Source organism: Myxocyprinus asiaticus, chromosome 35 (assembly GCF_019703515.2).
Source record: "Myxocyprinus asiaticus isolate MX2 ecotype Aquarium Trade chromosome 35, UBuf_Myxa_2, whole genome shotgun sequence".
NCBI lineage: Eukaryota > Metazoa > Chordata > Actinopteri > Cypriniformes > Catostomidae > Myxocyprinus > Myxocyprinus asiaticus.
In genome coordinates this window covers 41,088,140-41,114,141 of record NC_059378.1, presented here as the reverse complement: position 1 = coordinate 41,114,141, position 26,002 = coordinate 41,088,140, and the positions used below count along the sequence as shown (strand labels likewise).

The 26,002-nt window shown below is 37.9% G+C and overlaps 1 protein-coding gene across 1 annotated transcript in view; it reads left to right on the top strand.

Moving 5' to 3' along the window:
- LOC127426479 (mitofusin-1-like) overlaps positions 1 to 25,414 on the top strand; it is a 26,993-nt gene extending 1,579 nt beyond the window's left edge. Inside the window, exons 6-19 of the mRNA XM_051673332.1 lie at positions 1,359 to 1,483; positions 2,698 to 2,806; positions 6,653 to 6,760; positions 6,881 to 7,034; positions 9,026 to 9,093; positions 11,675 to 11,796; positions 17,774 to 17,900; positions 18,092 to 18,196; positions 18,852 to 18,954; positions 19,331 to 19,557; positions 23,493 to 23,675; positions 23,922 to 24,118; positions 24,417 to 24,551; positions 24,812 to 25,414. Coding sequence (XP_051529292.1) covers positions 1,359 to 1,483; positions 2,698 to 2,806; positions 6,653 to 6,760; positions 6,881 to 7,034; positions 9,026 to 9,093; positions 11,675 to 11,796; positions 17,774 to 17,900; positions 18,092 to 18,196; positions 18,852 to 18,954; positions 19,331 to 19,557; positions 23,493 to 23,675; positions 23,922 to 24,118; positions 24,417 to 24,551; positions 24,812 to 24,881 — 1,833 coding nt within the window. The 3' untranslated portion in view covers positions 24,882 to 25,414. The remainder of the gene's footprint in view (positions 1 to 1,358; positions 1,484 to 2,697; positions 2,807 to 6,652; positions 6,761 to 6,880; positions 7,035 to 9,025; positions 9,094 to 11,674; positions 11,797 to 17,773; positions 17,901 to 18,091; positions 18,197 to 18,851; positions 18,955 to 19,330; positions 19,558 to 23,492; positions 23,676 to 23,921; positions 24,119 to 24,416; positions 24,552 to 24,811) is intronic.
- The last annotated feature ends 588 nt before the right edge of the window (positions 25,415 to 26,002 follow it).

Below are 26,002 nucleotides of genomic sequence, written 5' to 3'. Positions count from 1 at the left end.
GTATTGATGACATGACGGGTTTATGTTTACACTTTTCTCAGAATGTACGTAACAGATTTTCCACTCCCCTTCCTTGAATGAATAGTTTACACAAAAATGTAAATTCTCTCATCATTTACTCACCCTCATGCCATCCCAGATGTCTATGACTTTCTTTCTTCTGTAGAACACAAATTAAGATTTTTAGAAGACTATTTCAGCTCTGTTGGCTCATACAATGCATATGAATGGTGACCAGAACTTTGAAGCTCCAAAAAGCACATAAATGCAGCATAAAAGTTATCCATAAGACTCCAGTGGTTTAATCCATGTCTTCTGAAGAAATCCATTCGGTTTTATGCTGACTGTTCAATATACTGTCATGAGAGATTTTGGACAAGGGCCGCATGCTGCGATGCAGCAAACAGAAACCAAGCGATCCAGAGAATATCCCGTCATGGCTTTATCGCGGCTGGTTAGGACAAAAACACTGTTTAACATGGAAAAGATACCTTTTATCGCATGTCGTTTGGCGTCTGGTTAGGACACGGTGTGACGTGACTGCCTCTATTTGATCCTTGAAATAAATAAGACTGGGCATAGAAATGCATGTTCTTGACGACTTTAAGCTTTTCAGACATGTTTTGTAAGTTCTGTTCTCTGGTTTGTGTGCAGCTGTGTTGTGTTTTCTGTTGTTAATATCACTGGTGGTCTGGTTGAAGTGAAACAATGCGTTTCTCGCTTGAACGTACCATCTCGCGAGAGGGGGCTGCGCGAACTGCTGCTCTCGTGAAGTCTCATGAACACACACAGGAGATAAATGGTCGGTGAGCATTTTCACTAAATAATATATTAGATTGCGGTTTGTTTCTCACCAAAGCATATCATATGTCTTCAAAACTAGGCATGAGTCTCATGAATAATTTATTAGACTTCTGAATTATACTTTTGTGTTCTTTTGAAGATTGAAGAGGTGGTCACCATAAACTGCCATTGTATGACATCACTGAGCACAACATTTTTACACAATTTCTCCCTTTATGTTCAGAGAAAGAAAGAAAGTCATATAGAGTTATAACAACACAGAGGTGAGTAAACAATGACTGAATTTCCATTTTTAGGTGATCTATCACTTTAAATGTTAATAGGCCTATTTATTTTGCAATCCTTACTGTGCATGATTATATAGTAAGTTGCATTTTATTATTATGTATTTAGCATGTTTTTTTTTTTTTCTCCTGCTGTCCGTGACCCTGTCAGAACATACCTGCAATCTACCAGTTTAAAACCACAGATCTAGAACCCTGTGACTCAAGTCCTAAATCTGATTCCTAAAGTACATTAGGTGAAATTGCACTAAATGTACCTTTTCTCTGCAGACAGTAAATCAGTTGGCTCATGCACTACATATGGATGAGAGTTTGGACGCTGGCTGTCTCGTGAAAGTGTTCTGGCCCAAGACAAAGTGTGCTCTGCTCCGAGACGACCTAGTTTTGATGGACAGGTACTCTTTCTTGAGACCAAATTTTGTGATAATGATCTGCTGACTGTACATTATTCTACTTATTACATGGCTATTTACCAAATAAATAAATGCAATGAAATATGGAGTTCATATTACTTTTTTACGTGACAAGAGAGCACATAGTGGTACGAGAGACATGAACAGCCATGTAGGAAATTACTTGCCTGGGACAACATCAGTTATGTGTCATTATACACACACATTTGACCACAGAATACCACAATTGACCAATCAAGTATTTTTCTAGAGAGCTGTCAAATAAGTTCGCTGACGTTCTTTGAAGTACACTGAGCTGAAACAGATGGTGTAAATGAATCTCCCATAATTACATTTCCAATGTTATTAAGCTGTCGACAGTATGTCATCATGATTAGCATATTAATAAGTGTAACAGACTGAATGTTTCGGTGAAGTGAAGACTGACAATGAGCTTGTTTACATTTACATGCACACCAATATGCTGATAACGACCAACAATCAGCTTATTCAAAAAACCGACAACGTAAGAAAACCACATTTACATGAGATTTGAAATGATCGTGTTATTCTCTTCTTTTGACGTCAAAACGTAAACTGTCATGCACACAACGCTTGTGCACATTGGATAAGTCGGTAAGAACGGAGGTCGGGGTGTCGATACAATCAAATATCAATATATCGCGATACGTTTTCTCATGATACTGTTTCAATACTTTTAATCCATATTTCGATAATTATATTAAACTTTATCATGTAAACACCCAACAAAGTTGGCACACTGTTACTTCCAAATCAATTTAATGAGCTCTCCAAGAGACAAAAACATGATTTTTCAAGCTACATGCTCTTCTTCAGACATCAGTATTAAATAAAAAAATACCCAAGTGAATTGGTATTGATTCGTAATCGAATCAGATTATGATATTGTGATGTATCGCACTATATCGAATCGTGACCTGTACTGGAATACGTATCTTATCGTGAGGTGTCAGTCGATACCCAGCCCTAGTGTTTACATGCGAAGCAGAATCGATGTAATGAGCAAAAATCTACCTATGTTGATCAGTTTATTCTTAAGGCATTTATAACCGTTTCCCCGATAAAGGAAAACTATTCAAGGCGTTTACATGACCCTACGCGTTGTTGGCTTATTAGGCATAATCAGTGTAAGAACGTGCATGTAAACGCACTCATTGATTCTTTTTGGCTTTCAGTCCTGGAACTGACGTCACCACACAACTGGACAGCTGGATTGACAAGTTCTGTCTGGATGCTGATGTGTTTGTGCTTGTGGCGAACTCTGAATCTACATTAATGAACACGGTGAGTTGGGTTGGCCAGTTAAACATATTTAAAGGGATAGCTTACCAAAAAGTCGTTTCAAACCTGTGTGACTATTTCTTGCGTAGAACACATAAAGAAGTGTTTTGAAGATTATCCTGGCTACTTTTTCCATATAATGAAAGTGAACTAGGACTAGAACTGTTAAGCTAAGATGTCTTAATGACTTGTGCACTGTTGTATATTTCAAGTCTTTTGACATTTAAAAGAAAGGAAAGTCATTTGTTGACGGTGAAGCTCTGAAATTGACTAAATCCAAACATCATTGACGTCAATGGTGCTGTATTTGCTTGTAGAGCTACACCAGAGGGGAATAACTTTCCTCTTTTCCTCATACAAAAGCTATCGTATGACTTGCAGTATAGTGCTCAAGTTGTTTTGACTACTTTAATGATACCTTTGTAGTGCTTGACAAACCCAGTTACCATTCACTTTCATTAAAAGAGCGGCCAGGATATTTTTCAATTCGCTTTTTTGTGTTCCACCCAAGAGAGAAAGACATACAGGTGTGGAACAACATAAGGGTGAGTAAAGGATGTAATCATTTTCCATTTTGAACTATTCCTTTAGCAGTGAGTGCTAGATTATTAAAACTGTCAAACATTAATCAGACCCATGGGGATTGGCGTGTGAAGTGTTTGGAACAGTTTGACTGCAGGTTAAACCGAGTGTTAAAATGGGAAAGTATGCAGAGGAGGAGGAGGGGTTTCGCAGTGTTTGGTGTCGTGCAGTTCAGAAGAATGCAGAGCTATGTTTAGAGCGGGCACGAGTCCAGTTCTGTTCATATCCACCCCAGCACTCTCAGTTCATTTCAGGGCCTCTATTGGGGGATTATAAAAGGGGCAGATAAACTGTGTTAACCTAACTGGCAAGAGCAAAGCTATTATTTAATGTAGAAAAACTTTGATAACATTACTAATTTGTCTTATTTATACCTTCTTTGCTGCCTTATGTAATGGAGCCAAGAAACACTTAATTTATATGTTTGGACTGGCATACTGCCTAGTGTTTTTGAAAGAAAGTAGTAAACCGCATGAATACTGTACTTTGTATGTGGTTTTTCTGTATGCATAGAATACCTGGAAGACCTACAACATTTGCCATAATGTATGCAGTGTACAACTGAGTGGAATACAGCTCAATGCGCTTGACTTGACCTTCCACTTCCATTATGACTCATAAACCGTAATATCGGCAACGATTTCTCTTCGAAGATCCCAACAAATGTCTCCTTCTTGACTCACTATTTCATCAGACTGCTAAAACATGAGGCAATTTTATACAAAATTGGACTAAAAATGCAAAATAAATTTTTTATTCCACTATTCTGCTCACTACAATTATACAGAGTGGTTATCTGAGTTACTGTAGCCTTTCTGTCAGCTCAAACCTGTCTGGCTATTCTCCGTTGACTAGGGCTGTCACTAGTGATTATTTTTGTAATCGAGTAATCTATTGATTATTTTGACAATTAATCGAGTAATCTGAAAGATTATTTAATAACGCTGATTGCGCAAAGTTGTCGAGGTTAGGGTGACTAGGGTAAGTCAAAAAATGGCTAAAATGCGTTCATTAGCCTACATTTTGATGCACTCTACGATTGAATAGCATCAACAAAACCAATGTGCAAACTATATCTAAAGCCAACAGACACCCAAAACAGATCTACAGCATAATATAAAATGTTTATAATTCAAGTTTACAGAGATTGGCTACTCCAGGTGTGCCCACCTTTTTTTTTTTCTTTTTTTTTTTTTTATAAATAAGATCTACTTTTTCTTTAACTAGTTCAACACGATCTAGACATTTCAGTTTAGAGCTCAAATATGGGGAAACGGGCCATGGAAATAAAATATTTTATCTTTTCAGAAACAATTTCTGCTTACCAATCTTGTTTACTGAGGATGTTATATTCATGGTTTAACATTTTATGGAGATAAAAATTCATTTTATCGGTTTGTTGTTTTTTAAATCACTTACTGTACATGCAACATGAAATACAATATATATATATATATATTTTCTTCTCCCCAATTTGGAATGCCCAATTCCCAATGTGCTCTAAGTCCTCGTGGTGGCGTAGTGACTCGCCTCAATCCGGGTGGCGGAAGACGAATCTCAGTTGCCTCCGCGTCTGAGACCGTCAGTCCGCGCATCTTATCATGTTGCTTGTTGAGCGCGTTACCACGGAGATGTAGTGCGTGTGGAGGGTTCACGCTATTCTCCACGGCATCCACGCTCAACTCGCCACACACCCCACCGAGAGCGAACCACATTATAGTGACCATGAGGAGGTTACCCCATGTGACTCTACCCTCCCTAGCAACTGGGCCAATTTGGTTGCTTAGGAGACCTGGCTGGAGTCACTCAGCACGCCCTGGATTTGAACTCGCGACTCCAGGGGTGATAGTCAGCGTCAATACTCGCTGTGCTACCCAGGCCCCGACACGGAACACAATATTTACAGTAATCACGTCATTGAGAGATACATGTTTCCACTCATTTCTCTTTCAGGTAAGCCAAAGTTTTATATTGCGTCTGCGGGGCGCGAGACACGCAGCTGTGTGGCTTTAACGGCTCACGTTGAGCTTTGACGGACAGCATACAGAGCTGCGGCTTTATTCAGTAAATAACGTTCTCTGTATTCCCACATTGAGTTTTATCTGTGATAATGGCCATAAACTATAAAATATGTATAGAAAGTGGGGCATTGCGAACTATTACAAACTAAATCATCGTGAATTCTAATTTACATGAGGAAGATCACATTTACATTTAAAGGGTAATTTATGTACACAAAACAGAACACAAATCACAATCTGCAGAAAATAACCTTCTTAGATCGTCTAGATTCAGTCAGATTTACTGAGCAGAAAGTGTTTGTGCATCCGTCTCTGCGTGTGTAACTTTTTGCAAGTCCGACGGACGTATTTGTCATTACATTATTTTATATTGCTTCATAAAAGCCTGTGTTGCAAACGATTGTGTAGATAAATATGTTTAGAGTGCATTCCAATGTGTTTTTTGCTGGCTTACCTTCACCTCAGCATCTGGACACACAGTACCACACGTCGCATGCAGATGAGTGTATCGCTGTGGATACTGGATGTCAACTTTTTGAGTTCTGTTGCATTTCTGAAGTGATGTTACAAATCCAAAGTGAAGCACTCTCCCACAGCTGACACCTCTTGTCGCTATGTGTTTGGACCCTTATCCTTGAACTGCATCACTTCCGCCTTATTTTTGATTTGTCGATTCAACAATTTTGTAATCTAGGAATTTTTTTAATCTAGTTAAATAATCGTGACAGCCCTACCATTGACCTCTCTCATCAACAAGGTGTTTCCATCCGCAGAACTGCCGCTCACTGGGTGTTTTTGGCACCATTCAGAGTAAATTCTAGAGACTGTTGTGTGTGAAAATCCCAGGAGATCAGCAGTTACAGAAATACTCAAACCAGCCTGTCTGGCACCAACAATCACGCCACGCTCCAAATCACTGAGATCACATTGGTTGATGTGAACATTAACTGAAGCTCCTGACACACATCTGCATGATTTTATGCTTTGCACTGCTGCCACACGATTGGCTGATTAGATAATCGCATGAATAAGTAGATGTACAGGTGTACCTAATAAAGTGCTCAGTGAGTTTATATGCTGTTATTCTACAACGTAAATGCTCTAAATAATCTATTGCTCCTCAACTGCTGATTAGATAAGAGTGAAGTTTGTTGTCTTTATGCTGCCTACATGTTTGTGTTTGTGTACACAGTATAGTATTTCCATCATCAACCCCTAGTGAACTCAACCTTGTTCTTTGTTAAAGGAGAAGCATTTCTTCCACAAGGTGAACGAACGGCTCTCAAAGCCCAATATCTTCATCCTGAACAATCGCTGGGACGCATCTGCTGCCGAACCTGAATACATGGAGGATGTGAGTTTATTTGGGTCTCTACGGTGGAACATCTCACCTGATGTTTTGAATTATTTGTGCCTCTGCTATCGCCATTAGATCACTGATTACGTGACATCAAGTTTGTTTTAACGGTTTTAGGTGCGTAAGCAGCACACAGACAGGTGTGTGAACTTCCTGGTGGAGGAGCTGAAGGTCGTGGACCGCAATCAGGCACCCAACCGCATTTTCTTTGTGTCGGCAAAGGAGGTGCTGAACTCGCGGATGCAGCGGGCGCAGGGTATGCCAGAGACTGGTAAGTGCGTGGTCATGCCAGGGTTCACATGGCAGACCCAGCTACTGTGTGTGTGTGTGTGCTAGTGGTCGACCGATATATTGCAGAGGCCGATAAATCAGCTGATATTCTGACTTTTTCAAAGTTTGCCCGTTTTGTTCCTCGAGGGCGCCGAAAATCGCCTGAATGCATGTGAAGCGACTGAGACATGTAAACGACCAGTCATGGTTCGTTTTGTTGTTACGTGCCATCATGTTACTACAATAATAGACCGGTGTACAACACAGTGTCATTTAAACGGTCCGCATTTCAGAGCCACGACAGACGCGTTTGAGCTCATAATGTTAAAGTGCTCGCCTGTTTCATTCTCCCTCTCTCCTCAACAGTTCCCTGTAACTTTTAACTGTCTTGTCTAATAATAAAAAGGCAAATATCAATATTTCATATCATCATATACCGTCTGCAAAAATGCGCATATCTCGTTTAAACAGATGTAATAAACCAACCTCACACAACTTGAGCAGATCCAGCATCCTGTTGAGCGCTCATAAATCTTCCTCTGAAGCACGTATTCTAACAGCATCTCCTCAGCAGTTCCCTGTCACTTTTAACTTTGTTTTCTAATGATAAAAGGCAAATATCAATAAAACCTCTATTATATACCATCTGCAAATATGCAGATATCTCGTTTAAGTAGATGTAATTCACGAACCTCCAGCAAAAGTCAAGCGTTTTCTTCCCGTCGAGCACTCATTTAATATCTTCCTCTGAAGCGCGTATTCTATCAGCCAGAATCAAAAACTTCAGGATCAGGATCAAAAGTTCCTCTGATTCACAAATCATGACGGTCAGCCCGTAACAATTCAGACAGGTGATCCAGGCCATTTAAACTGTCAGGAGATTGCTGCTCACTCTGGATCCGCACAAGTGTGAGAGTGCAACTTTAAAATAAAAGCACTTCACGTGTGCCATAAGTACATTTCATATTCACTGTGCACTGTATGTACAATTGGTTTGATACTGTATTTTTTGAGAAAATGTGATTGCTAATGTGGACATGCCATCCATGGTTGCTGGACTACTGTGTGTGCTGCTTCATGTGCAAATAAATTACTAAAATGTGATGACTAAACAGAAATCAGAAGTAACTGCTATCTACCATTTAAATACAATATTATTTTTTTAGATTATTTTTGTATGAAGTTAATTTTTTGTTTGAAATTGTATATAATATAGTGCTAAATAAGAGTTTATAAAAATTTTTTTAGCAATTTTATGTTTATGTTATTTACTATATTAAATTGTGTGATATATCAGCATTGTATCAGCCTATCGGCCACCCTGCTCTCTGGATATCGGCCATTAAAAAACCCATATTGGTAGATCACTAGTGTGTGCGCAGGTTTAGTGACAGATCCGTGCCACCTTTGGCATGATAATCTGGCTGCCAAAACAGCAGCTGTATAAATAAAAGCCTTTTATGACAGTCACAGTAATGCTCCGGAAATGTAAGTCTTCACAGTTTAACCTAGAGCTCTCTGAACTGACAGAGGTTTTATGTACTGAACTGTGACAAAATAATAGTAAAATCAACTTCCCACAACAAGCATTTTTAACACATGGCTTGTTGAATGCGTTACCACGGAGACCTACAGTATAAGGAAATCTGTTTTGAAAAAATTGTTTATTTTTGCAATTCCATTTGGTGCCGCTAGTGTAACAGAAATTAGATACTTCAGCTTTAAAATAAGATGTCTATTTTGAAGGTTAATCCATTTTCTTGCCTAAATGCGTGATATTTTCTGATAATTTCTTTAAAAAAAAAAAAAGTGACGGTTTCTTATATTGCATCAATCACTGTCGCCAGTCAAATCGGCAACTCTTGAAAATTAATGACTTATGGTCTCTTTAACGCTGCACATCAGTGTCAGTGTGAACGCCCCTTAACGTGCTAGATGATCCAAGAAGTGTGTTCAAGAGATGCTTTTCTAAAACGGTGTTTATGTTTACAGGAGGTGCTCTTGCTGAAGGGTTTCAGGAGCGGCTGAAGGAGTTCCAGAACTTTGAGAGAACATTTGAGGCAAGCTTGAGATTCAGTGGGATCCGTTTTCACCTGCTATTTTGTTTTTAATAAAAAAATTTCTAAAGGCTATTTCAACAAAAACCAGTTTAAAGTATAATTCTTATTTAGTGTCAGCCTAAGAAGTATGTAATCTGCAAAGAAAATTCTCCATCTATCCTGATTATTTAATGGCATTTGCATTTTTGGAGCATGTCAGTAATCTTTAATTCTGCTGTAAGGTAAGGGGTTAGAAAATGAGAACAGAAAATGGATCAGTCTGTTTACAGTAAGCGGTGGGTGAAACGGCTCAGGTAATCGCAATTCAGGATAACTGATACAACTGAAGACTAGGGATGTCCTGATACCGATACTGTGCTCATGTACTTATGCTCGTAAAAATGCTTTGATACCAAAAACTGATACCATCTGACATACGAATGTCATTCCGTAAACATTCAGCACACAAATTATCTTAGTGTGACTATTAAGCTGCAAAGGCTGCGATTTAATGAGATAAATATATAGATTGCATGTGCTGCACGCTTCAAAGTAAATAGATCTTGTTTTAAGAATGTTTGAATGTAAATGTGAAGTCGGCTGCTCATACCAAGGAGCTCTAAAACACCATCATGAGCATTGCACGCTCTGTTTGTAGCAGATGACAGCGAACAGAGCACTAATTCACTATGTAGTGTGCAGCACATACAGACTACATATTTATTTCATTAAATAGCAGCCTTGTGCGGTTTAACAATCACACTGGGTCACATAGTGGTTTTTAGACCCCAATTTAAATAAAATCAAAAAACATTTATCAGTATCTGCAAGTACCGAAAAGGAAGTGTCGATACTCATACTCGTTCTCCAAAAAATGGTATTGGGACATCCCACCTGAAGACTGATAAAAAGATAGTTCTCTTCTTTGAAACAGTTTACATACTAAACAGATAATAATGTGCTAAAATGTATGTTCACTGCATTAGTATTTCTGTATGTCCCTTTTTTTTTTAGCTAGAACCACTGGAACGCTAGAGACTTTACTAGTTATTTCAGATATTTAGGTGACTGACACAGTTATGCAGGTGTTGATTCTACAGGACAATTGGATGAATCAAATTTGTGACACATTTCACCCTAAAATCAAAAACAAGAAATGATATTGTGCATAAAGAAAATGAAGCCTACTGATGAAAATGAAGTCTTTTTTCTTTTGATTTTAGGGGGAAATATGAGTTTGGCCTGTTCATGGCAGGTTTTGTGAGATTCTTATAATGAGAGTTGATCAGTTTATTTTCACTTGATCATGTTCTGTATCTGATCAGCGTTCTGTCTTTATCCTAGTCAAGTTTAGTTTGATTAACCCATCAGTCTCTGTCCGTTGAGTTAGTGGCGGCTGCGAGCGCGTCTGTGCAAATGAATTCTTCAATCTGTGTCGTCATTGCTGAAGTCTAGATTTACTAAAGCGAGGTCATTCATTTTATTTTAGTTCAGTTTGAATTCGTTTCACCCTCTTCTTTCTGTTCATTCAGTATGGATAACGTTTTATATTTTTGTGTTTAATCAAATGCTTTTTTATTGAAAGACTTTTATTTATACTGCAAAAAAAAAAAAAAAAAAAACATTTCTTAATTTTGGTCTTGTTTTCCAGTAAAATATCTAAACACCCTTAAAACGAGATGGATAGAGAAGCAAAACTGTATAAGATATTTTCCGCAAATGTAACTTAAATTTGTGCATTTTGTCTCGTTGCGCTATTTTAACATTTATATATTAGAGAAACATTTTCTAAAAAAGAAGCCAAAATATCTAATGAATTTTGCTTATCAGGTAATTTATCTTGTTTTAAGGATGTTCATTTAGTGGAGGCCTGGGTAGCTCAGTGAGTAAAGACACTGGCTATCACCCCTGGAGTTCTCTAGTTCGAATCCCAGGGCATGCTGAGTGACTCCAGCCAGGTCTCCTAAGCAACCAAATTGGCCCGGTGGCTAGGGAGGGTAGAGTCACATGGGGTAACCTCCTCGTGGTCGCAATAATGTGGTTCATTCTCGGTGGGGCACGTGGTGAGTTGAGCACGGATGCAATGTCTCCGTGGCAATGCGCTCAACAAGCCATGTGAAAAGATGCGCAGATTGACGGTCTCAGACACGGAGGCAGCTGGGATTCGTCCTCCGCCACCCGGATTGAGGCGAGTCACTTCGCCACCACGAGGACTTAAAAAGCGCATAGGGAATTGGGCATTCCAAATTGGGTGAAAAAAAAAAATGTTCATTTAGTAAATGATTTCTTGTGGTGTAGAAGCATCCCACATATTTTTCCTTTGGAGAAAAAAAATATGTTTGTTTTTATGTTTTCCTGCCTTTTGTGTTCATTGTTTTACTTGTTGTCCTGCTTTTAATTCTGTCTGTTTTGAGTTCACGTTACTGTGATATGAATTGGAGAGTTGCTGACGTTTAGGGTTCGGATATGCTGCAGTTTTCTGCTTTTAATTTCTAATTTTTAGTTCAAGACTGCAACACGTCTGAATCTGTAACACTTTAAAGTCGGCCATGACTGCTCCTGTCACAGTAGCTTGTGTTTATGTGTGCGCATGACATCGCAGGAGTGTATCTCGCATTCAGCAGTGAAAACAAAGTTTGAGCAGCACACGATCAGAGCAAAGCAGATCACTGAAACTGTCAAAGACATCATGGATCAAATCAACATCACCGCTGCGGAGAAAAGGTGCGTCCTGTTTTCTCTTTGCTTTCCCAAAGAATTATAGAGTGCAAGAGTCTGTTTCCAGAAGTAAAAATCTAGTTCATTTTTCCCATAGGAGAACTGATTATTAACGGTAACCCTAATCCAAGGGCATAGGTTTGGTTTGAAAGTTGGTAGGGACATTTCCCAATTATCCCTACCTAAAATTACTCCTCTGTCTTGCGCTCCGGGGTATATTCGATGGTATATTCTTCTGCTGAAGCCATCTGTCAGCGTTATTTCAACTTCATAAAAAAAAAAAACACAAAAACATTAATAGTGGAATTTGTGGTGAACCAGTACACTACCCATGATTCTGCAGTGTAAAATCCACCAATCAAAGAATCACGGCAAAAACAAAGTGCGCCAAAAGAGCTTTGCAGTGACCGCCCACTCCAATGACACAGTCAGTTTCCTACACTCTCAAACTGCTAATATATTTGCAGGGGTGTAAAGTAATGAATTACAAATACTCTTGTTACTGTAATTGAGTAGTTTTTTTTTTTTTTTTACCAGGAATTGTACTTTTTTTAAGTAGTTTACAAATGCTATACTTGTACATGAGTACATTTTAAGTGCTGTAACTGTACTTTTACTGCACTATTTGCAATCCGTCTGTATTCGCTAGTCCTGATTTTATTTTTATCCATCAACGTGATTGGTTACCAGTGTCTCGTGACTCAAAAACCTCAATGGCAGCTGTAGATCGGGCGCCAACTACTGTGGATGTGGAGGATCAAGCAGCAGTTCAGCATCAGCACCTGAACATCCATGGCCGCACCTGAAAGGGCTTTTCGCAGTGAAGAAGGCCAAATGCTTGATCGTGTCATGTGAGTTTAGCTTGCTCAAGCCAGTCGAGATATCAGAATTAATTCTGCCTCTAATTTTAAGAAACATATCAAGATAAATTTCATATTCTCTGTATGTATAACATACCTGTAAATTAGCTATGTATCACTGAGATTATTGGGCTGCTGTGAGAGATTTATGTCATGTTAGCAATATAGCTGGCCGATAAAAGGATCGCGATATTAATCGGAAAACAAATCCTCTATATCGATGATAAACTTTGGAGTAATTTTCTATATTTAGCCTATGTTTACATCTAAAACAGGTGAACTGCGACATTTTAATAATAATTTGTTTTAATAATATTGTTATTTTTTTTATAATATCGACCAATGATGTAGAGAGTGTTTTAATTTGAATAAAAAATGACCAGGAAAGTAGAAATGATAAAATAATCCTTGATCATGCTTTTCTAATGCCTGTTTGAGAAGTATCAACCTTTATAGAGCAATACTTCAGGCAGAATAATTTATCAGTCACAAATACACTTCAGAAAATTGCGCATCATGCATTAGAATGAGTACACAACTATTTCTGGGCTTAAAAGATACAAGAACTAAATCAATACGCAACATTGGAATATAATGTGACCCCTCATGTACTACTTAAAGTCTGATGTGGCCCCTGTACCAAAAAACTATGCCCACCCCTGCTCTATACCCCCTCTATTGTGCAGGATGTGACATGCCAAGTGATAACAATGTATTAAACGCAACAATAACTCGCTCTGTCAGCATTAAAGGCAACTTAGACCCTACACAAACGAATTTTAATGTGTTTGTTTCATACATTATGATTTAAAATGGTGATCAGTCTATTGAATATAACTTTTTCATCTTTTCATCTCTGTAATCATGTCTCCCTGTTATTTTTTGGATTAGATACGTGTAGATAAGTGATGCATTTTAAAAGTTGGCAGTGAAAAAGAAAATTGTTGGAGGATAATTACATTTTTCATTCTTTCTGACAAACAGCCATAAAATGTAATGTGAATGACAGTATGTACAGTATGCAACATATTGAAATTGCCACATACAGGGTATATGATAAGGGGGCATTTCGAAACTCAGTACTAACTACTCATGAGTACTTGAAAATGAGCTACTCTTTTACTCTTACTTGAGTAGTTTTTAGGACAGGTACTTTTACTTACACTACATTTTTTAAGAAGTAACAATACTTTTACTTACACTACATTTTTTTAAGTAGTAACACTACATTTTTAAGAACAGTACTTTTACTTACACTACATTTAAGAAGTAACAGTACTTTTACTTACACTACATTTAAGAAGTAACAGTACTTTTACTTACACTACATTTAAGAAGTAACAGTACTTTTACTTACACTACATTTTTAAGAACAGTACTTTTACTTACACTACATTTTTAAGAAGTAACAGTACTTTTACTTACACTACATTTTTAAGAAGTAACAGTACTTTTACTTACACTACATTTTTAAGAAGTAACAGTACTTTTACTTACACTACATTTTTAAGAACAGTACTTTTACTTACACTACATTTAAGTAACAGTACTTTTACTTACACTACATTTTTTAAGAAGTAACAGTACTTTTACTTACACTACATTTTTAAGAACAGTACTTTTACTTACACTACATTTTTTAAGAAGTAACAGTACTTTTACTTACACTACATTTTTAAGAAGTAACAGTACTTTTACTTACACTACATTTTTAAGAAGTAACAGTACTTTTACTTACACTACATTTTTTTAAGTAGTAACAGTACTTTTACTTACACTACATTTTTTTAAGTAGTAACAGTACTTTTACTTACACTACATTTTTTAAGAAGTAACAGTACTTTTACTTGAGTATGATTTTTCAGTACTCTTTCCACCCCTGTATATTTGTACAGTATGTATCTGAATATTTTGCTATAAACTTAAAATATATTGTTTATCAGAATCAGAATGAGCTTTATTGCCAAGTATGCTTACACAGACAAGGAATTTGTCTTAGTGACAGAAGCTTCCAGTGCACAACAATACAACAACAAGACGGAGATAATAATAAAAAAATAGAAAATATAAGTATATATGGAAATACACAATAAGACAATATAAATATATATATAAATATATATATATATATATATATATATATATATATATATATAAATATATATATATACACACAGTACTGTGCAAAAGTCTTGGGCACATAAGATGCTTCACAAAAGCATTTGTCTTAAGATTTTTCAGTTTTAGTGTGTCAATTGGAAATATACATTTTAGACTCCCAAACATTACTTTTGCAAATAGAATAGAAGAACAGGGAGCCCTGCAACAGATGGCATGTCCCCAACAGAGCCCCCCACTGAATATTGAGTCAGTCTGGAATTACATGAAGAGACAGAAGCAATTGAGACAGCCTAAATAGACAGAAGATCTGTGGTGAATTCTCCAAGATTCTTGGAACATCCTATCTGCCAACAACCAAGAAAAACTGTGTCCAGGTGTACCTTGGAGAATTGGTGCTGTTTTAAAGGCAAAGGTGGTCACACCGAATATTGATTTAGCTTTTTTATGTTTACTGGACTTTGTATGACATTAATTGATAAATGAAAACTATTTATGTCATTATTTTTGAAGACATCCTCACTATGCAACATTTTTCACAAGTGCCTAAAACTTTTGCCCAGTACTGTATATACAGTATATATACGTATGTACTTTTACTTACACTACATTTTTTAAGTAACAGTACTTTTACTTACACTACATTTTATAAGAAGTAACAGTACTTTTACTTACACTACATTTTTTTAAGTAGTAACAGTACTTTTACTTACACTACATTTTTTTAAGTAGTAACAGTACTTTTACTTACACTACATTTTTTTAAGAAGTAACAGTACTTTTACTTACACTACATTTTTTAAGAAGTAACAGTACTTTTACTTGAGTACTACATTTGTCAGTACAGTACTTTCCACTCACACTGTATATTTGTACAGTATGTATCTGAATATTTTGCTATAAACTTAAAATATATTGTTTATCAGAATCAGAATGAGCTTTATTGCCAAGTATGCTTACACAGACAAGGAATTTGTCTTAGTGACAGAAGCTTCCAGTGCACAACAATACAACAACAAGACGGAGATAATAATAAAAAAATAGAAAATATAAGTATATATGGAAATACACAATAAGACAATATAAATATATATATATACACACAGTACTGTGCAAAAGTCTTGGGCACATAAGATGCTTCACAAAAGCATTTGTCTTAAGATTTTTCAGTTTTAGTGTGTCAATTGGAACATATACATTTTAGACTCCCAATACATTACTTTTGCAAATAGAATAGACAGAACAGGGAGCCCTGCAACTAGATGGCATGTCCCCAACAGTAGCTTCCCACTGAATATTGAGTCAGTCTGGAATTACATGAAGTAGACAGAAGCAATTGAGACAGCCTAAATAGACAGAAGATCTGTGGTGAATTCTCCAAGATTCTTGGAACATCCTATCTGCCAACAACCAAGAAAAACTGTGTCCAGGTGTACCTTGGAGAATTGGTGCTGTTTTAAAGGCAAAGGTGGTCACACCGAATATTGATTTAGCTTTTTTATGTTTACTGGACTTTGTATGACATTAATTGATAAATGAAAACTATTTATGTCATTATTTTTGAAGACATCCTCACTATGCAACATTTTTCACAAGTGCCTAAAACTTTTGCCCAGTACTGTATATACAGTATATATACGTATGTACTTTTACTTACACTACATTTTTTAAGAACAGTACTTTTACTTACACTACATTTTATAAGAAGTAACAGTACTTTTACTTACACTACATTTTTTAAGTAACAGTACTTTTACTTACACTACATTTTTAAGAAGTAACAGTACTTTTACTTACACTACATTTTTAAGAACAGTACTTTTACTTACACTACATTTTTAAGAAGTAACAGTACTTTTATATATATATATATATATACACAAATCTGTTATATACAGATAGTGCAAGGGAATGTAATGTCAGAATAGGTTGGATATGTTGGATAAATATAAACCTAATAAAAAGACTAAGCTGTGTATTGTACATTAATTATTTCTCAATGGGGCAGTTTTAACTGTTCATGAGATGGATAGCCTGAGGGGAAAAACTGTTCCTGTGCCTGACGGTTCTGGTGCTCAGAGCTCTGAAGCGTCGGCCAGAAGGCAACAGTTCAAAAAGGTAGTGGGCAGGGTGAGTGGGGTCCAGAGTGATTTTTCCAGCCTTTTTCCTCACTCTGGAAGTGTGTAGTTCTTGAAGGGGTGGCAGGGGGCAACCAGTAATCCTCTCAGCAGTCTGAACTGTCCTTTGTAGTCTTCTGATGTCTGATTTCGTAACTGAACCAAACCAGACAGATATTGAAGTGCAGAGGACAGACTCAATGACTGCTGAGTAGAACTGTATCAGCAGCACCTGTGGCAGGTTGAACTTCCTCAACTGGCGAAGGAAGTACAACCTCTGCTGGGCCTTTTTAACAATGGAGTCAATGTGGGTCTCCCACTTCAGGTCCTGTGAGATGGTAGTGCCCAGGAACCCGAATGACTCCACTGCTGCCACAGTGCTGTTTAGCGGGTCTTAAATTACATTATATTATATACATTATAGACTTATAATGTAACTGAAAATGTACCTCCAGTTTTTAATGCATAATGGGATTGTAGTTCATTCCCTCAAAGACGTTAAGGACACCTTTGTGTTTTTGTCTGATTTTTAAATACCTTTTACCTTTTAAATCAAAGTTTGTGATGTTGTGAATCATCTCAGAGCTGATTGATTTGGTTCATGGCTTACAACTCTTTTATGAAGGATTTTATGAAATCACTATGGGAAAAATACTTCTGGAACCAAGACGGCTGAAAAAGTTGGCAAGCACTGTCGCGCTCTGTTGGACGTCCGGTAATTCACACCATAAGAGTGGATTATTTTGGTTTGGTGAATCCAATTGATTGTTACAAAATAAGTTCAAACAGTTCATTCAAAGTGGCGCTTGTAATCTTAAAAGCGTTCATTGGTTTCCACATGAAAGTTGTCATCATTCATGTAGTCACCCGTGATTTGCCCTCTCACAGGGTGGCATCTCTGGAAGAGAGAGAATATCTCATTGACCGATTGGATTTCGTCCGCAATCAACTCAACCTGCTTATTGAAGACATCAAGAAAAAAATCAAGGTCATCACAGAGGAGGTAGAAAACCAGGTAAACCGGAAGAATGGACTCTCTTCATCTTCTCCATTCACCTATAGGTGGAGACACAATGACAAAGGGACTCTAGACTTCATGAACTTCCTGTCGTCAGAGGGTCATGGGTTTCAGGGCCTCTCCGTGATGTGTATGTGTAATCTGCCCTGTTTGCAGTATGGTGAGCTTCATGTTTCTGTGTTTCGCAGGTGTCAAACGCCATGGCGGAGGAGATCTGCCGTCTGTCGGTGCTCATAGATGAGTATCGTTCAGATTTTCATCCGTCACCTAACATGCTCAAGATCTACAAATCTGTGAGTGGAGTTTCCTCCCTAGAAACGTCACATTCAACTGTCTTATGTCTCTAAATGGAGCTGCAGAAATACTGCAGATCTGTTCGTTTTGAGTCTGTGTTTTATGATGGTAATGAATGAAATTCAATGAAAGACCTTCAGCTACGGCAGTCGAACCTTATGTATCCATAACCAATCTGTAAACGTTAAAATACTCACTGTTTCAAAAGTATAGCCACAAGACGTAAACAATATGTGTGTTAACATGATTTAAGTGTGATAAAATCACTTAACATTTTCTGTGTAAAGTTGTATCCAATTATACAACATCTTTGCCATGACGATGTATTTTCAACAAACCATAAAAACGACATTTTAAACAACTTTACAGCTCAAATAATACACAAGTTTTAACAGAAGAATTAATATGCTTTTATAAAATTATAAGCTTCATATTTCTGTCTTTAAACCCTCCAAAAATTGGCCCCATTGACTTCCATTGTAAGTATTTCACTGGAACACAGATTTGTAATTTTTTAAAATGAGGGACGAATCGAAATAATTTTTTGTGGTAATCAGCACTATGCCAGAAATGCTTTCGATTGAGCTTGTATGTAACCTGGAACATTTCTTCAATATCAGATTCAGACGTTAGTGATCTGTTCTTCCTCTGTAGGATCTTCTCACGCACATCGAGCAGGGCATGGGCAAGAATCTGGCCTTCCGCTGTTCTGATGCAGTAAACGCTTCCGTGCAGTCCTCTCAGAAAGACATGATCGGTATGTAACAACACCACGTTCTGAACACAGAACCTGTGTTTGATATTTATAAACCACAGCAGATGACAGTGACCGGAAGTTGCATCAAGCATTGTAACCGTGCTGAAAAGTTCAAACTACTTAAACTTTCACCCTGTCAAAGCAGCACTTTTTTCACGTGGATGTGAAAGCGTTGCATGATGCTTGTGTTGAAGCCCTGAGGCGAGTCATATCAAATGGCCTATAGAAACGTGTGATCTGAACACGTTGTAGAATCACAGTTCTCAAAACTCATGCTCCCTGTGTGGACAGTTTTGCAACAGTATTATTGTGCAGGTATGGAGTATGGCATGTACATAACTGTGTTTAGTAAACTTTCTTCCTGGTTTTCCTCCAGAGTGTCTGAAGCCTCTGTTGCCCTCTGCTGCTCAGAATCAGATCCACATGCTCATCCCCAGCAGGAAGTTTGAGCTCAGCTATGACCTGAACTGTGCCACGCTCTGCTCCGACTTCCAAGAAAACATAGAGTTCCAGTTCTCTTTGGGCTGGACCGCTTTGGTCCACCGTTTCCTGGGTCCTGTCAACGCCAAACGTGCCTTGATGCTGGTAGATCAGAACTTGCAGGTACAGTCATCGTTTAGAGGAAAATCTGCGCTGAATATGAAAGATTTCAGCATGTGGAAAATGTTTAACTGGGGCAAATTAAGCATTGTATGCATGTGCTCACCACGAAAATTCCGTAATTATGTAAAAGTAAAACACTGAAGCTTTCAAATATACTTTGAAAATGGGGCTGGGAAATTCTTTATCTCGATGCACCAGGTTTCTTTAAAAGTACTAGGCCTAGCGGGGCCTGTGTAGCTCAGCGAGTACTGACGCTGACTATCACCCCTGGAGTCGCAAGTTCAAATTCAGGGCGCGCTGAGTGACTCCAGCCAGGTCTCCTAAGCAACCAAATTGGCCCGGTTGCTAGGGAGGGTAGAGTCACATGGGGTAACCTCCTCATGGTCGTGATTAGTGGTTCTCGCTCTCAATGGGGCGCGTGGAAAGAAGCCTGTTTTTAATTATGCACTTTATTCTCTGAGAGTAAAGTTAAAAAGATAGTCGCTGCCAAAATTATATCCTTGTCCATTATGAATATTCAGTGTAGCTGTGTACAAAGCACTGCTCATAAAGAGGTCACTGCCAAACCAGTCAACTTCCTATTGGTCAACACGGCGAATTCACCTGTCAAAGTTCACCAAACTTGAACTCCATGCAAAATCCAAAAGTGGAAATTTTTGGCCACCAGAAGTCCATTGCACGAAATTCACGATCCTGCAGATTCCCATTGAGATGACTGTATTTCGCCCACAGAATTTCACAGTGCAAAGGTAAATGTGACTGCACCTTTAGAAGTACATTTGCTGTAGGTCACTTTCACTTTAAGCGTTCACTTAATTTGTTTCTTTGTTAGCTGCTTTGGTTAGAAAGCGTCTGCTGTAGGGGTGTGAATAGAATCAAAAGCAATTATTTGCAAATTCAGAACAATTTGTTTCGATACACAGTGAAATTCGATTCAATTCAATTAACAATTTGATAGGGCTGTCAATTGGGCAGAGAAACTAAATTCAATTTTTTACCTTAAATATTTTCAGAATTCTAATAATATTTGAATTTTAAAGTCAGCTGATTTTTACATTTATGTAGTTTCCTTTGTCATAGTGGGTGCATTGAATACATAAACCATACAGCACCATGTTATGTTATTGAAAAGATTCCTGGCTGTTAAAAAGTCAGTCCATATTCTTAAATACTAGTCAAAAGTGAAATAGGTGGGGGAAACGCTTCAATAGACAGTTCACCTGGTGTAACACTTGCACTGATTCCTACTACTCCAGACTCAAGCTTCATAATAACAGCAAAATACCACATTGTTTTTTGTTCAGTACAGTTGTATGTAGAGTAGCAATATTCACAGATAGCAGTGGTATCCGGCTGAACTCGGTGGTGAAGTGGCTCAGACTATGAGCACAGGTCAGGGGCTGTTCAATCAGACAGAACACAACAGATTGTAACCGAACACGAGGATCTCGAGACACACTTTTCCAAGTTGAACATCTTTCCTGACAAAGCATTTAAACAACTCATTGCTTAATCTGAGAAACGCTTATAATAGAGCAAGATGCAATGGCCAAAGACCTCCACCAACTGTAAGGGGCTGTTCACACTGAACTCTTTTGCAACCATCCAATTGTTTTTCTATGAAAACGTCTTTGTTTCGCTGTTTTTTTTATTTATTTATTTATTTTTTTTATTCAGTGTCTCGTTCAAGAGTGCGGTTTTTTAGATGATGTCTAATTAAAAAGAACTTAAAAAGCATCTTGAGACACCTGCTTTCTGTTAAACTGTATTTGTTGCACTGTGTGTGTCTAGCCTTTTTAGCACAAGAATGCAATCGATCTGATGTCATCGGCAATGCTTGGCATGCATCCAAAATTTTAATTCACAGTTTCAGCATTCGAATGTGCGGTTTTTTTTATTTATTTATTTTTTTTTTTAAATTTGACAAATATTAGAATTTTAATATGACAGCCCTACTACTTAAGATTGTTTATTGCACCAAAAGTAACTTAAAAGAAAACACAATAAATACTTGTACATACAGGCTACTTGGAATAAAACAAAGAGTGCAATGTGCCAGAAAAATATTTTAGAGCTGAGCATAACTAGAAAAGTATTCCATATTTCACTATAAAAAGTGCATTTGCATGACTTTTTCAGGTCTGATGCATGTCATTATTGGCTGAAACAAACTCGAATGGTTTAAAATTGAATTTTATGCATTTAGAAATCACAATTTTAAAATTCCCTGATATTTCTAGGTTTTCCATGACTGTGGGAACCCTGAATCAGTGAACTAATCCAAATATTACAACACTAAAGTAACATCATCTGACTACATTCAGTTTCAAAGAAAAGAGAAGCAACTAGATCAGGGTTTCACAACCACTGGGTTGGGTCATGGATCATTGTCTGCTGGGTTGTGAGATCTTTTCTGTCATGAGGACAGATTATCAATTAGAAGGATTGAACTGTACATTTGCCATGTTTGGGGCAACAGTGACATCTATTGTAGAATCGTGTTAATATCTCCAGGTTTGCGGAAACGACCATAAGTAAGAGGCTGCAGTTCTCTGATGTTAATTATTAGCTGTCCAATCACAATAATCCATCAATGCTACGAATTGTTCTTTTTGAACAAGGTCTCTTTACGTAGTGTTGCATGCGCTAGCTCCATGCATTACCGTGCTAGTCTGAATGCAATCCAATCTCTGGACGACATCATTTCAGAGCGGCAGTCCCAAGTAGGGTTGCCACCCATCCCGTAAAATACGGGATCATCCCGTATGTAAAGATGAAATTATTTGTCCCATATTTAAGATGGTCCGATGGCGTCACCGCGAAATCGTTCGAGATCATTAATTTAACTTTGATATTCGTTGGAAATTGTGGGGGATGTCTGAAAAGTCCTCACATTGTGCCAAAACATGCTAAAACTGTGGAGGATGTGGTAAGGCATAGTCTAAAAACTTCAGCCAGCAGCACCAAAGTGGGTCCCGGTTGGTCATGGATGACTGGCATTCAAAAAAAGTGGGTCGCAGTGGGCAAAGGGTTGAGAATCCCTGAACTACATGACTTCAACTTAAATGTTTTCTACGCACTAAGTTTCCAATTAAACAGTGATAGCAGTAAAATGGCAGCATTTTATCTTACAGAAAATAACAGCTAAGTTTTCCCAGAATTAAAGCATTTTATTTCAGTAGTGGACACGCAACGAGTTGGCAGCTGTATCAAATGGTTTGAGCGTGTTTGACTCGAGACAAGTTAATATTTATATTTTCTAATATATGACATAATATTTTGCTGGATTTTTAGCTGTTTTTATCAAATTTTATTTTTATATATATTTTTTTTTTTTGGTGATTTTTCTCCCCAATTATGAATGCCCAATTCCCAATGCACTCTAAGTCCTCGTGCTGGTGTAGTGACTTGCCTCAGTCCGGGTGGTGGAGGATGAATCTCAGTTGCCTCCACGTCAGAGACCGTCAGTCCGCACATCTTATCACGTGGCTTGTTGAGTGCGTTACCGCGGAGATGTAGTGCATGTGGAGGCTTCACGCTATTCTCTGCGGCATCCACACACAGCTCACCACACGCCCCACCGAGCGAACCACATTATAGCGACCACGAGGAGGTTACCCCATGTGACTCTACCCTCCCTAGCAACCGAGCCAATTTGGTTGCTTAGGAGACCTGGCTGGAGTCACTCAGCATGCCCTGGATTCGAACTCACGACTCCAGGTGTAGTAGTCAGCGTCAATACTCGCTGAGCTACCCAGGCCCCATTTTTATCATTATTGACCAACACTAACAATCCTCTATTCAAAAATCACATTTCAAAATCAAATCATTTGAATCGGCAGGATTTGTAATCAATGCACAGAGAAAACGAGTGAATTGTTACACCTCTAGTCTGTTGTGAGAATTCACATAGAGATCATTGTTCTGTTTCTCAGCTGACTGCGCCAACCACCCCTTCAGCCCCAGCGGTGGTCCAAACTCCGATCCCCAGAGCTCCTGGAACTCAAGTTCAGAATCAAGCAGTGATGGCACAGGAAGAACTCATGATGTCCATGGTGAACAACCTGGCCTCTGTCACGTCCCGCACATCTATGAGCGTGCTCATCGTTGGAGGAGTGGTGAGAATTACCTCCAAATTTCTTCTGTACACAATCCTTTCTAATCTCAGATAAGACCGTTTCATGCATATTGCACTCAAAAATGGCAATAGTTGGCTGAAATTGGTTTAAACATGCATGTCTAAATCTTAAAGCAATGGATTCATAAAGTCAGAAATAGACGGTATTTTGAAAGTGGTGGAACTTCATTCTTCAGGTGTGGGAACACATACACACATTCAAGTTGATGATCTTGCCTGTTTTTAGGTGTGGCGTACAGTAGGCTGGCGTCTGATCGCTCTCTCCATGAGTCTGTATGGAATGCTGTACCTGTATGAAAGACTCACCTGGACCACCAAGGCCAAGGAAAGAGCCCTGAAGAGACAGTTTGTGGATTACGCCACTGAGAAGCTTCAGATGATCATCAGTTTCACCAGCTCAAACTGCAGCCATCAAGTCCAGCAGTAAGTGTTTATGGGTGTTATCACTGCAGATCTTCGGCCCCAAATTCGTTTGACATCAGAATTTGGTTCGTTTGATTGGTGGGAAAGAATTCTGTCATCATTTACTCACCTGTTCCAAATCGGTGTGACTTTACCTTCATCTGTAGAACACAATGGTGATTTTTATTTTTTTGTCATACAATATTCTGCCCGTTCTTTTCCATATAATGAAATCGAATAGGGGCTGGTTAGGTCACTCTAAAATGACAAAAAAACAAGTTTTAATTTTGGGTTGTAAGAAATAGTACTCATCTTACAGGGAGATCGCCAGCACATTCGCACGACTCTGTCAGCAGGTTGACATCACACAGAAGGACCTAGAGAACGACATTCAGCACCTTACCGCCAAGATCCAACAGCTGGAAACTGTACAGAGCCGATCTAAAGTGCTCAGGTCAGCTCATGGATTTTCATACAGTATATATGATGAAAGCTATTTCAAAAAGTGGTGGGACAAAATTGGCAAAGGCAGAAAGTGGTAGGGACATGTCCCACCCGTAAATTCACCTATGAATCAGGGTAAACAACATATCAGCTGTAGCAATTAAATTAGGCTACATCTCTTTGGTGATTTTGTTGTATTTCCCTGTTTTATTAACCATTTTTCAGCTGTTTGTAATATGTGATGCCAATTCCTTTTTTTTTTTTTTACAGACATAAAGCCACCTATCTGGAAAAGCAGTTAGAGGATTTCAGCTCTCAGTATCTGCGTCCTCAGCTCTGACTCGTTACTTGTAGTTAAACTGTATAATTTGAATTCTTGAATTAAAGACTGTTTAAATGAAGATGGTTTAGACTTAATGTAGTTTGGTTGACTATGTTCTGTATGGAGATACGGTTTCAGTGGAACTCAAACACTATTTTATGAACTGCCATATGAAGCAAAACATTTGTGCTGGAGAAAATGGATTCAGATTTGACACAGAAATGGGGAAAATGTGTCATTAAACTCAGACTTTTTTCACAGAGCCTTTTACTTCAAAAAAGAGACGAGATTCATTTCATCAGTCAGGGTAATCAAATTCAGTACCTTTGCCTTTTCATTACAAAAGCCTATTTTCTATGCTTTTTTTTTTTTTTTTTGGTAGTATTTCAGTTAATCTAACCTGGTATTAAAACTCTCTTTGTGGATTTTCTATTGTTTCTTAACATATGTGATACCTTGATATTCTAATGTAAAAGCTCCTCCCGTGGAATGAAAAATAATTAAAATATTACTTGGTTGTTGTGATGCATGTCATTATTGGCTGAAATAAACTCAAATGGTTTCAAATTGAATTTTATGCGTTTAGAAATAACACCACTTTGGAAAGAACTGATCGACAGCGATGCAAACTACTTTTCACAAATTTCACATTATGGGTACTGTTCAATTCCTCAATACGGACTTGATCTGTCAGCAAAATACGTCCCATGATTTTTAGGGAAATGAGATATTTAGGGTAATTCTCTGTTAATGTCAACTGTCAGAAGTCTGTCAGAATTGTTTTTGCATTGGCACGCTTGACTCCAGCAGCGCGTGCATCTGAACTCAGCGCACACATGGAGTCTGACAGGAAATGGCGCGAATTTCTAAAGAAATACTTCTACAAATTATATCATTGACATTTGAAAAACGTTATGAAAATAAAATCTAAAGTACGTAAATATTAAGATGGCTTTTACCTACAGGTTATAAAGAACACACGACCGTGTGCCAGGTCTTCAGTATATAAATCAAGTGACATTTCAGAGTATATTAACAATGAAAAGTAAACATATTTAAAAAAATAAGTACTACACATGCAGATTGCATAAGTTTAAGAGGCACAATAAAACAACACATCAATCTTTAGATTTGGTTAA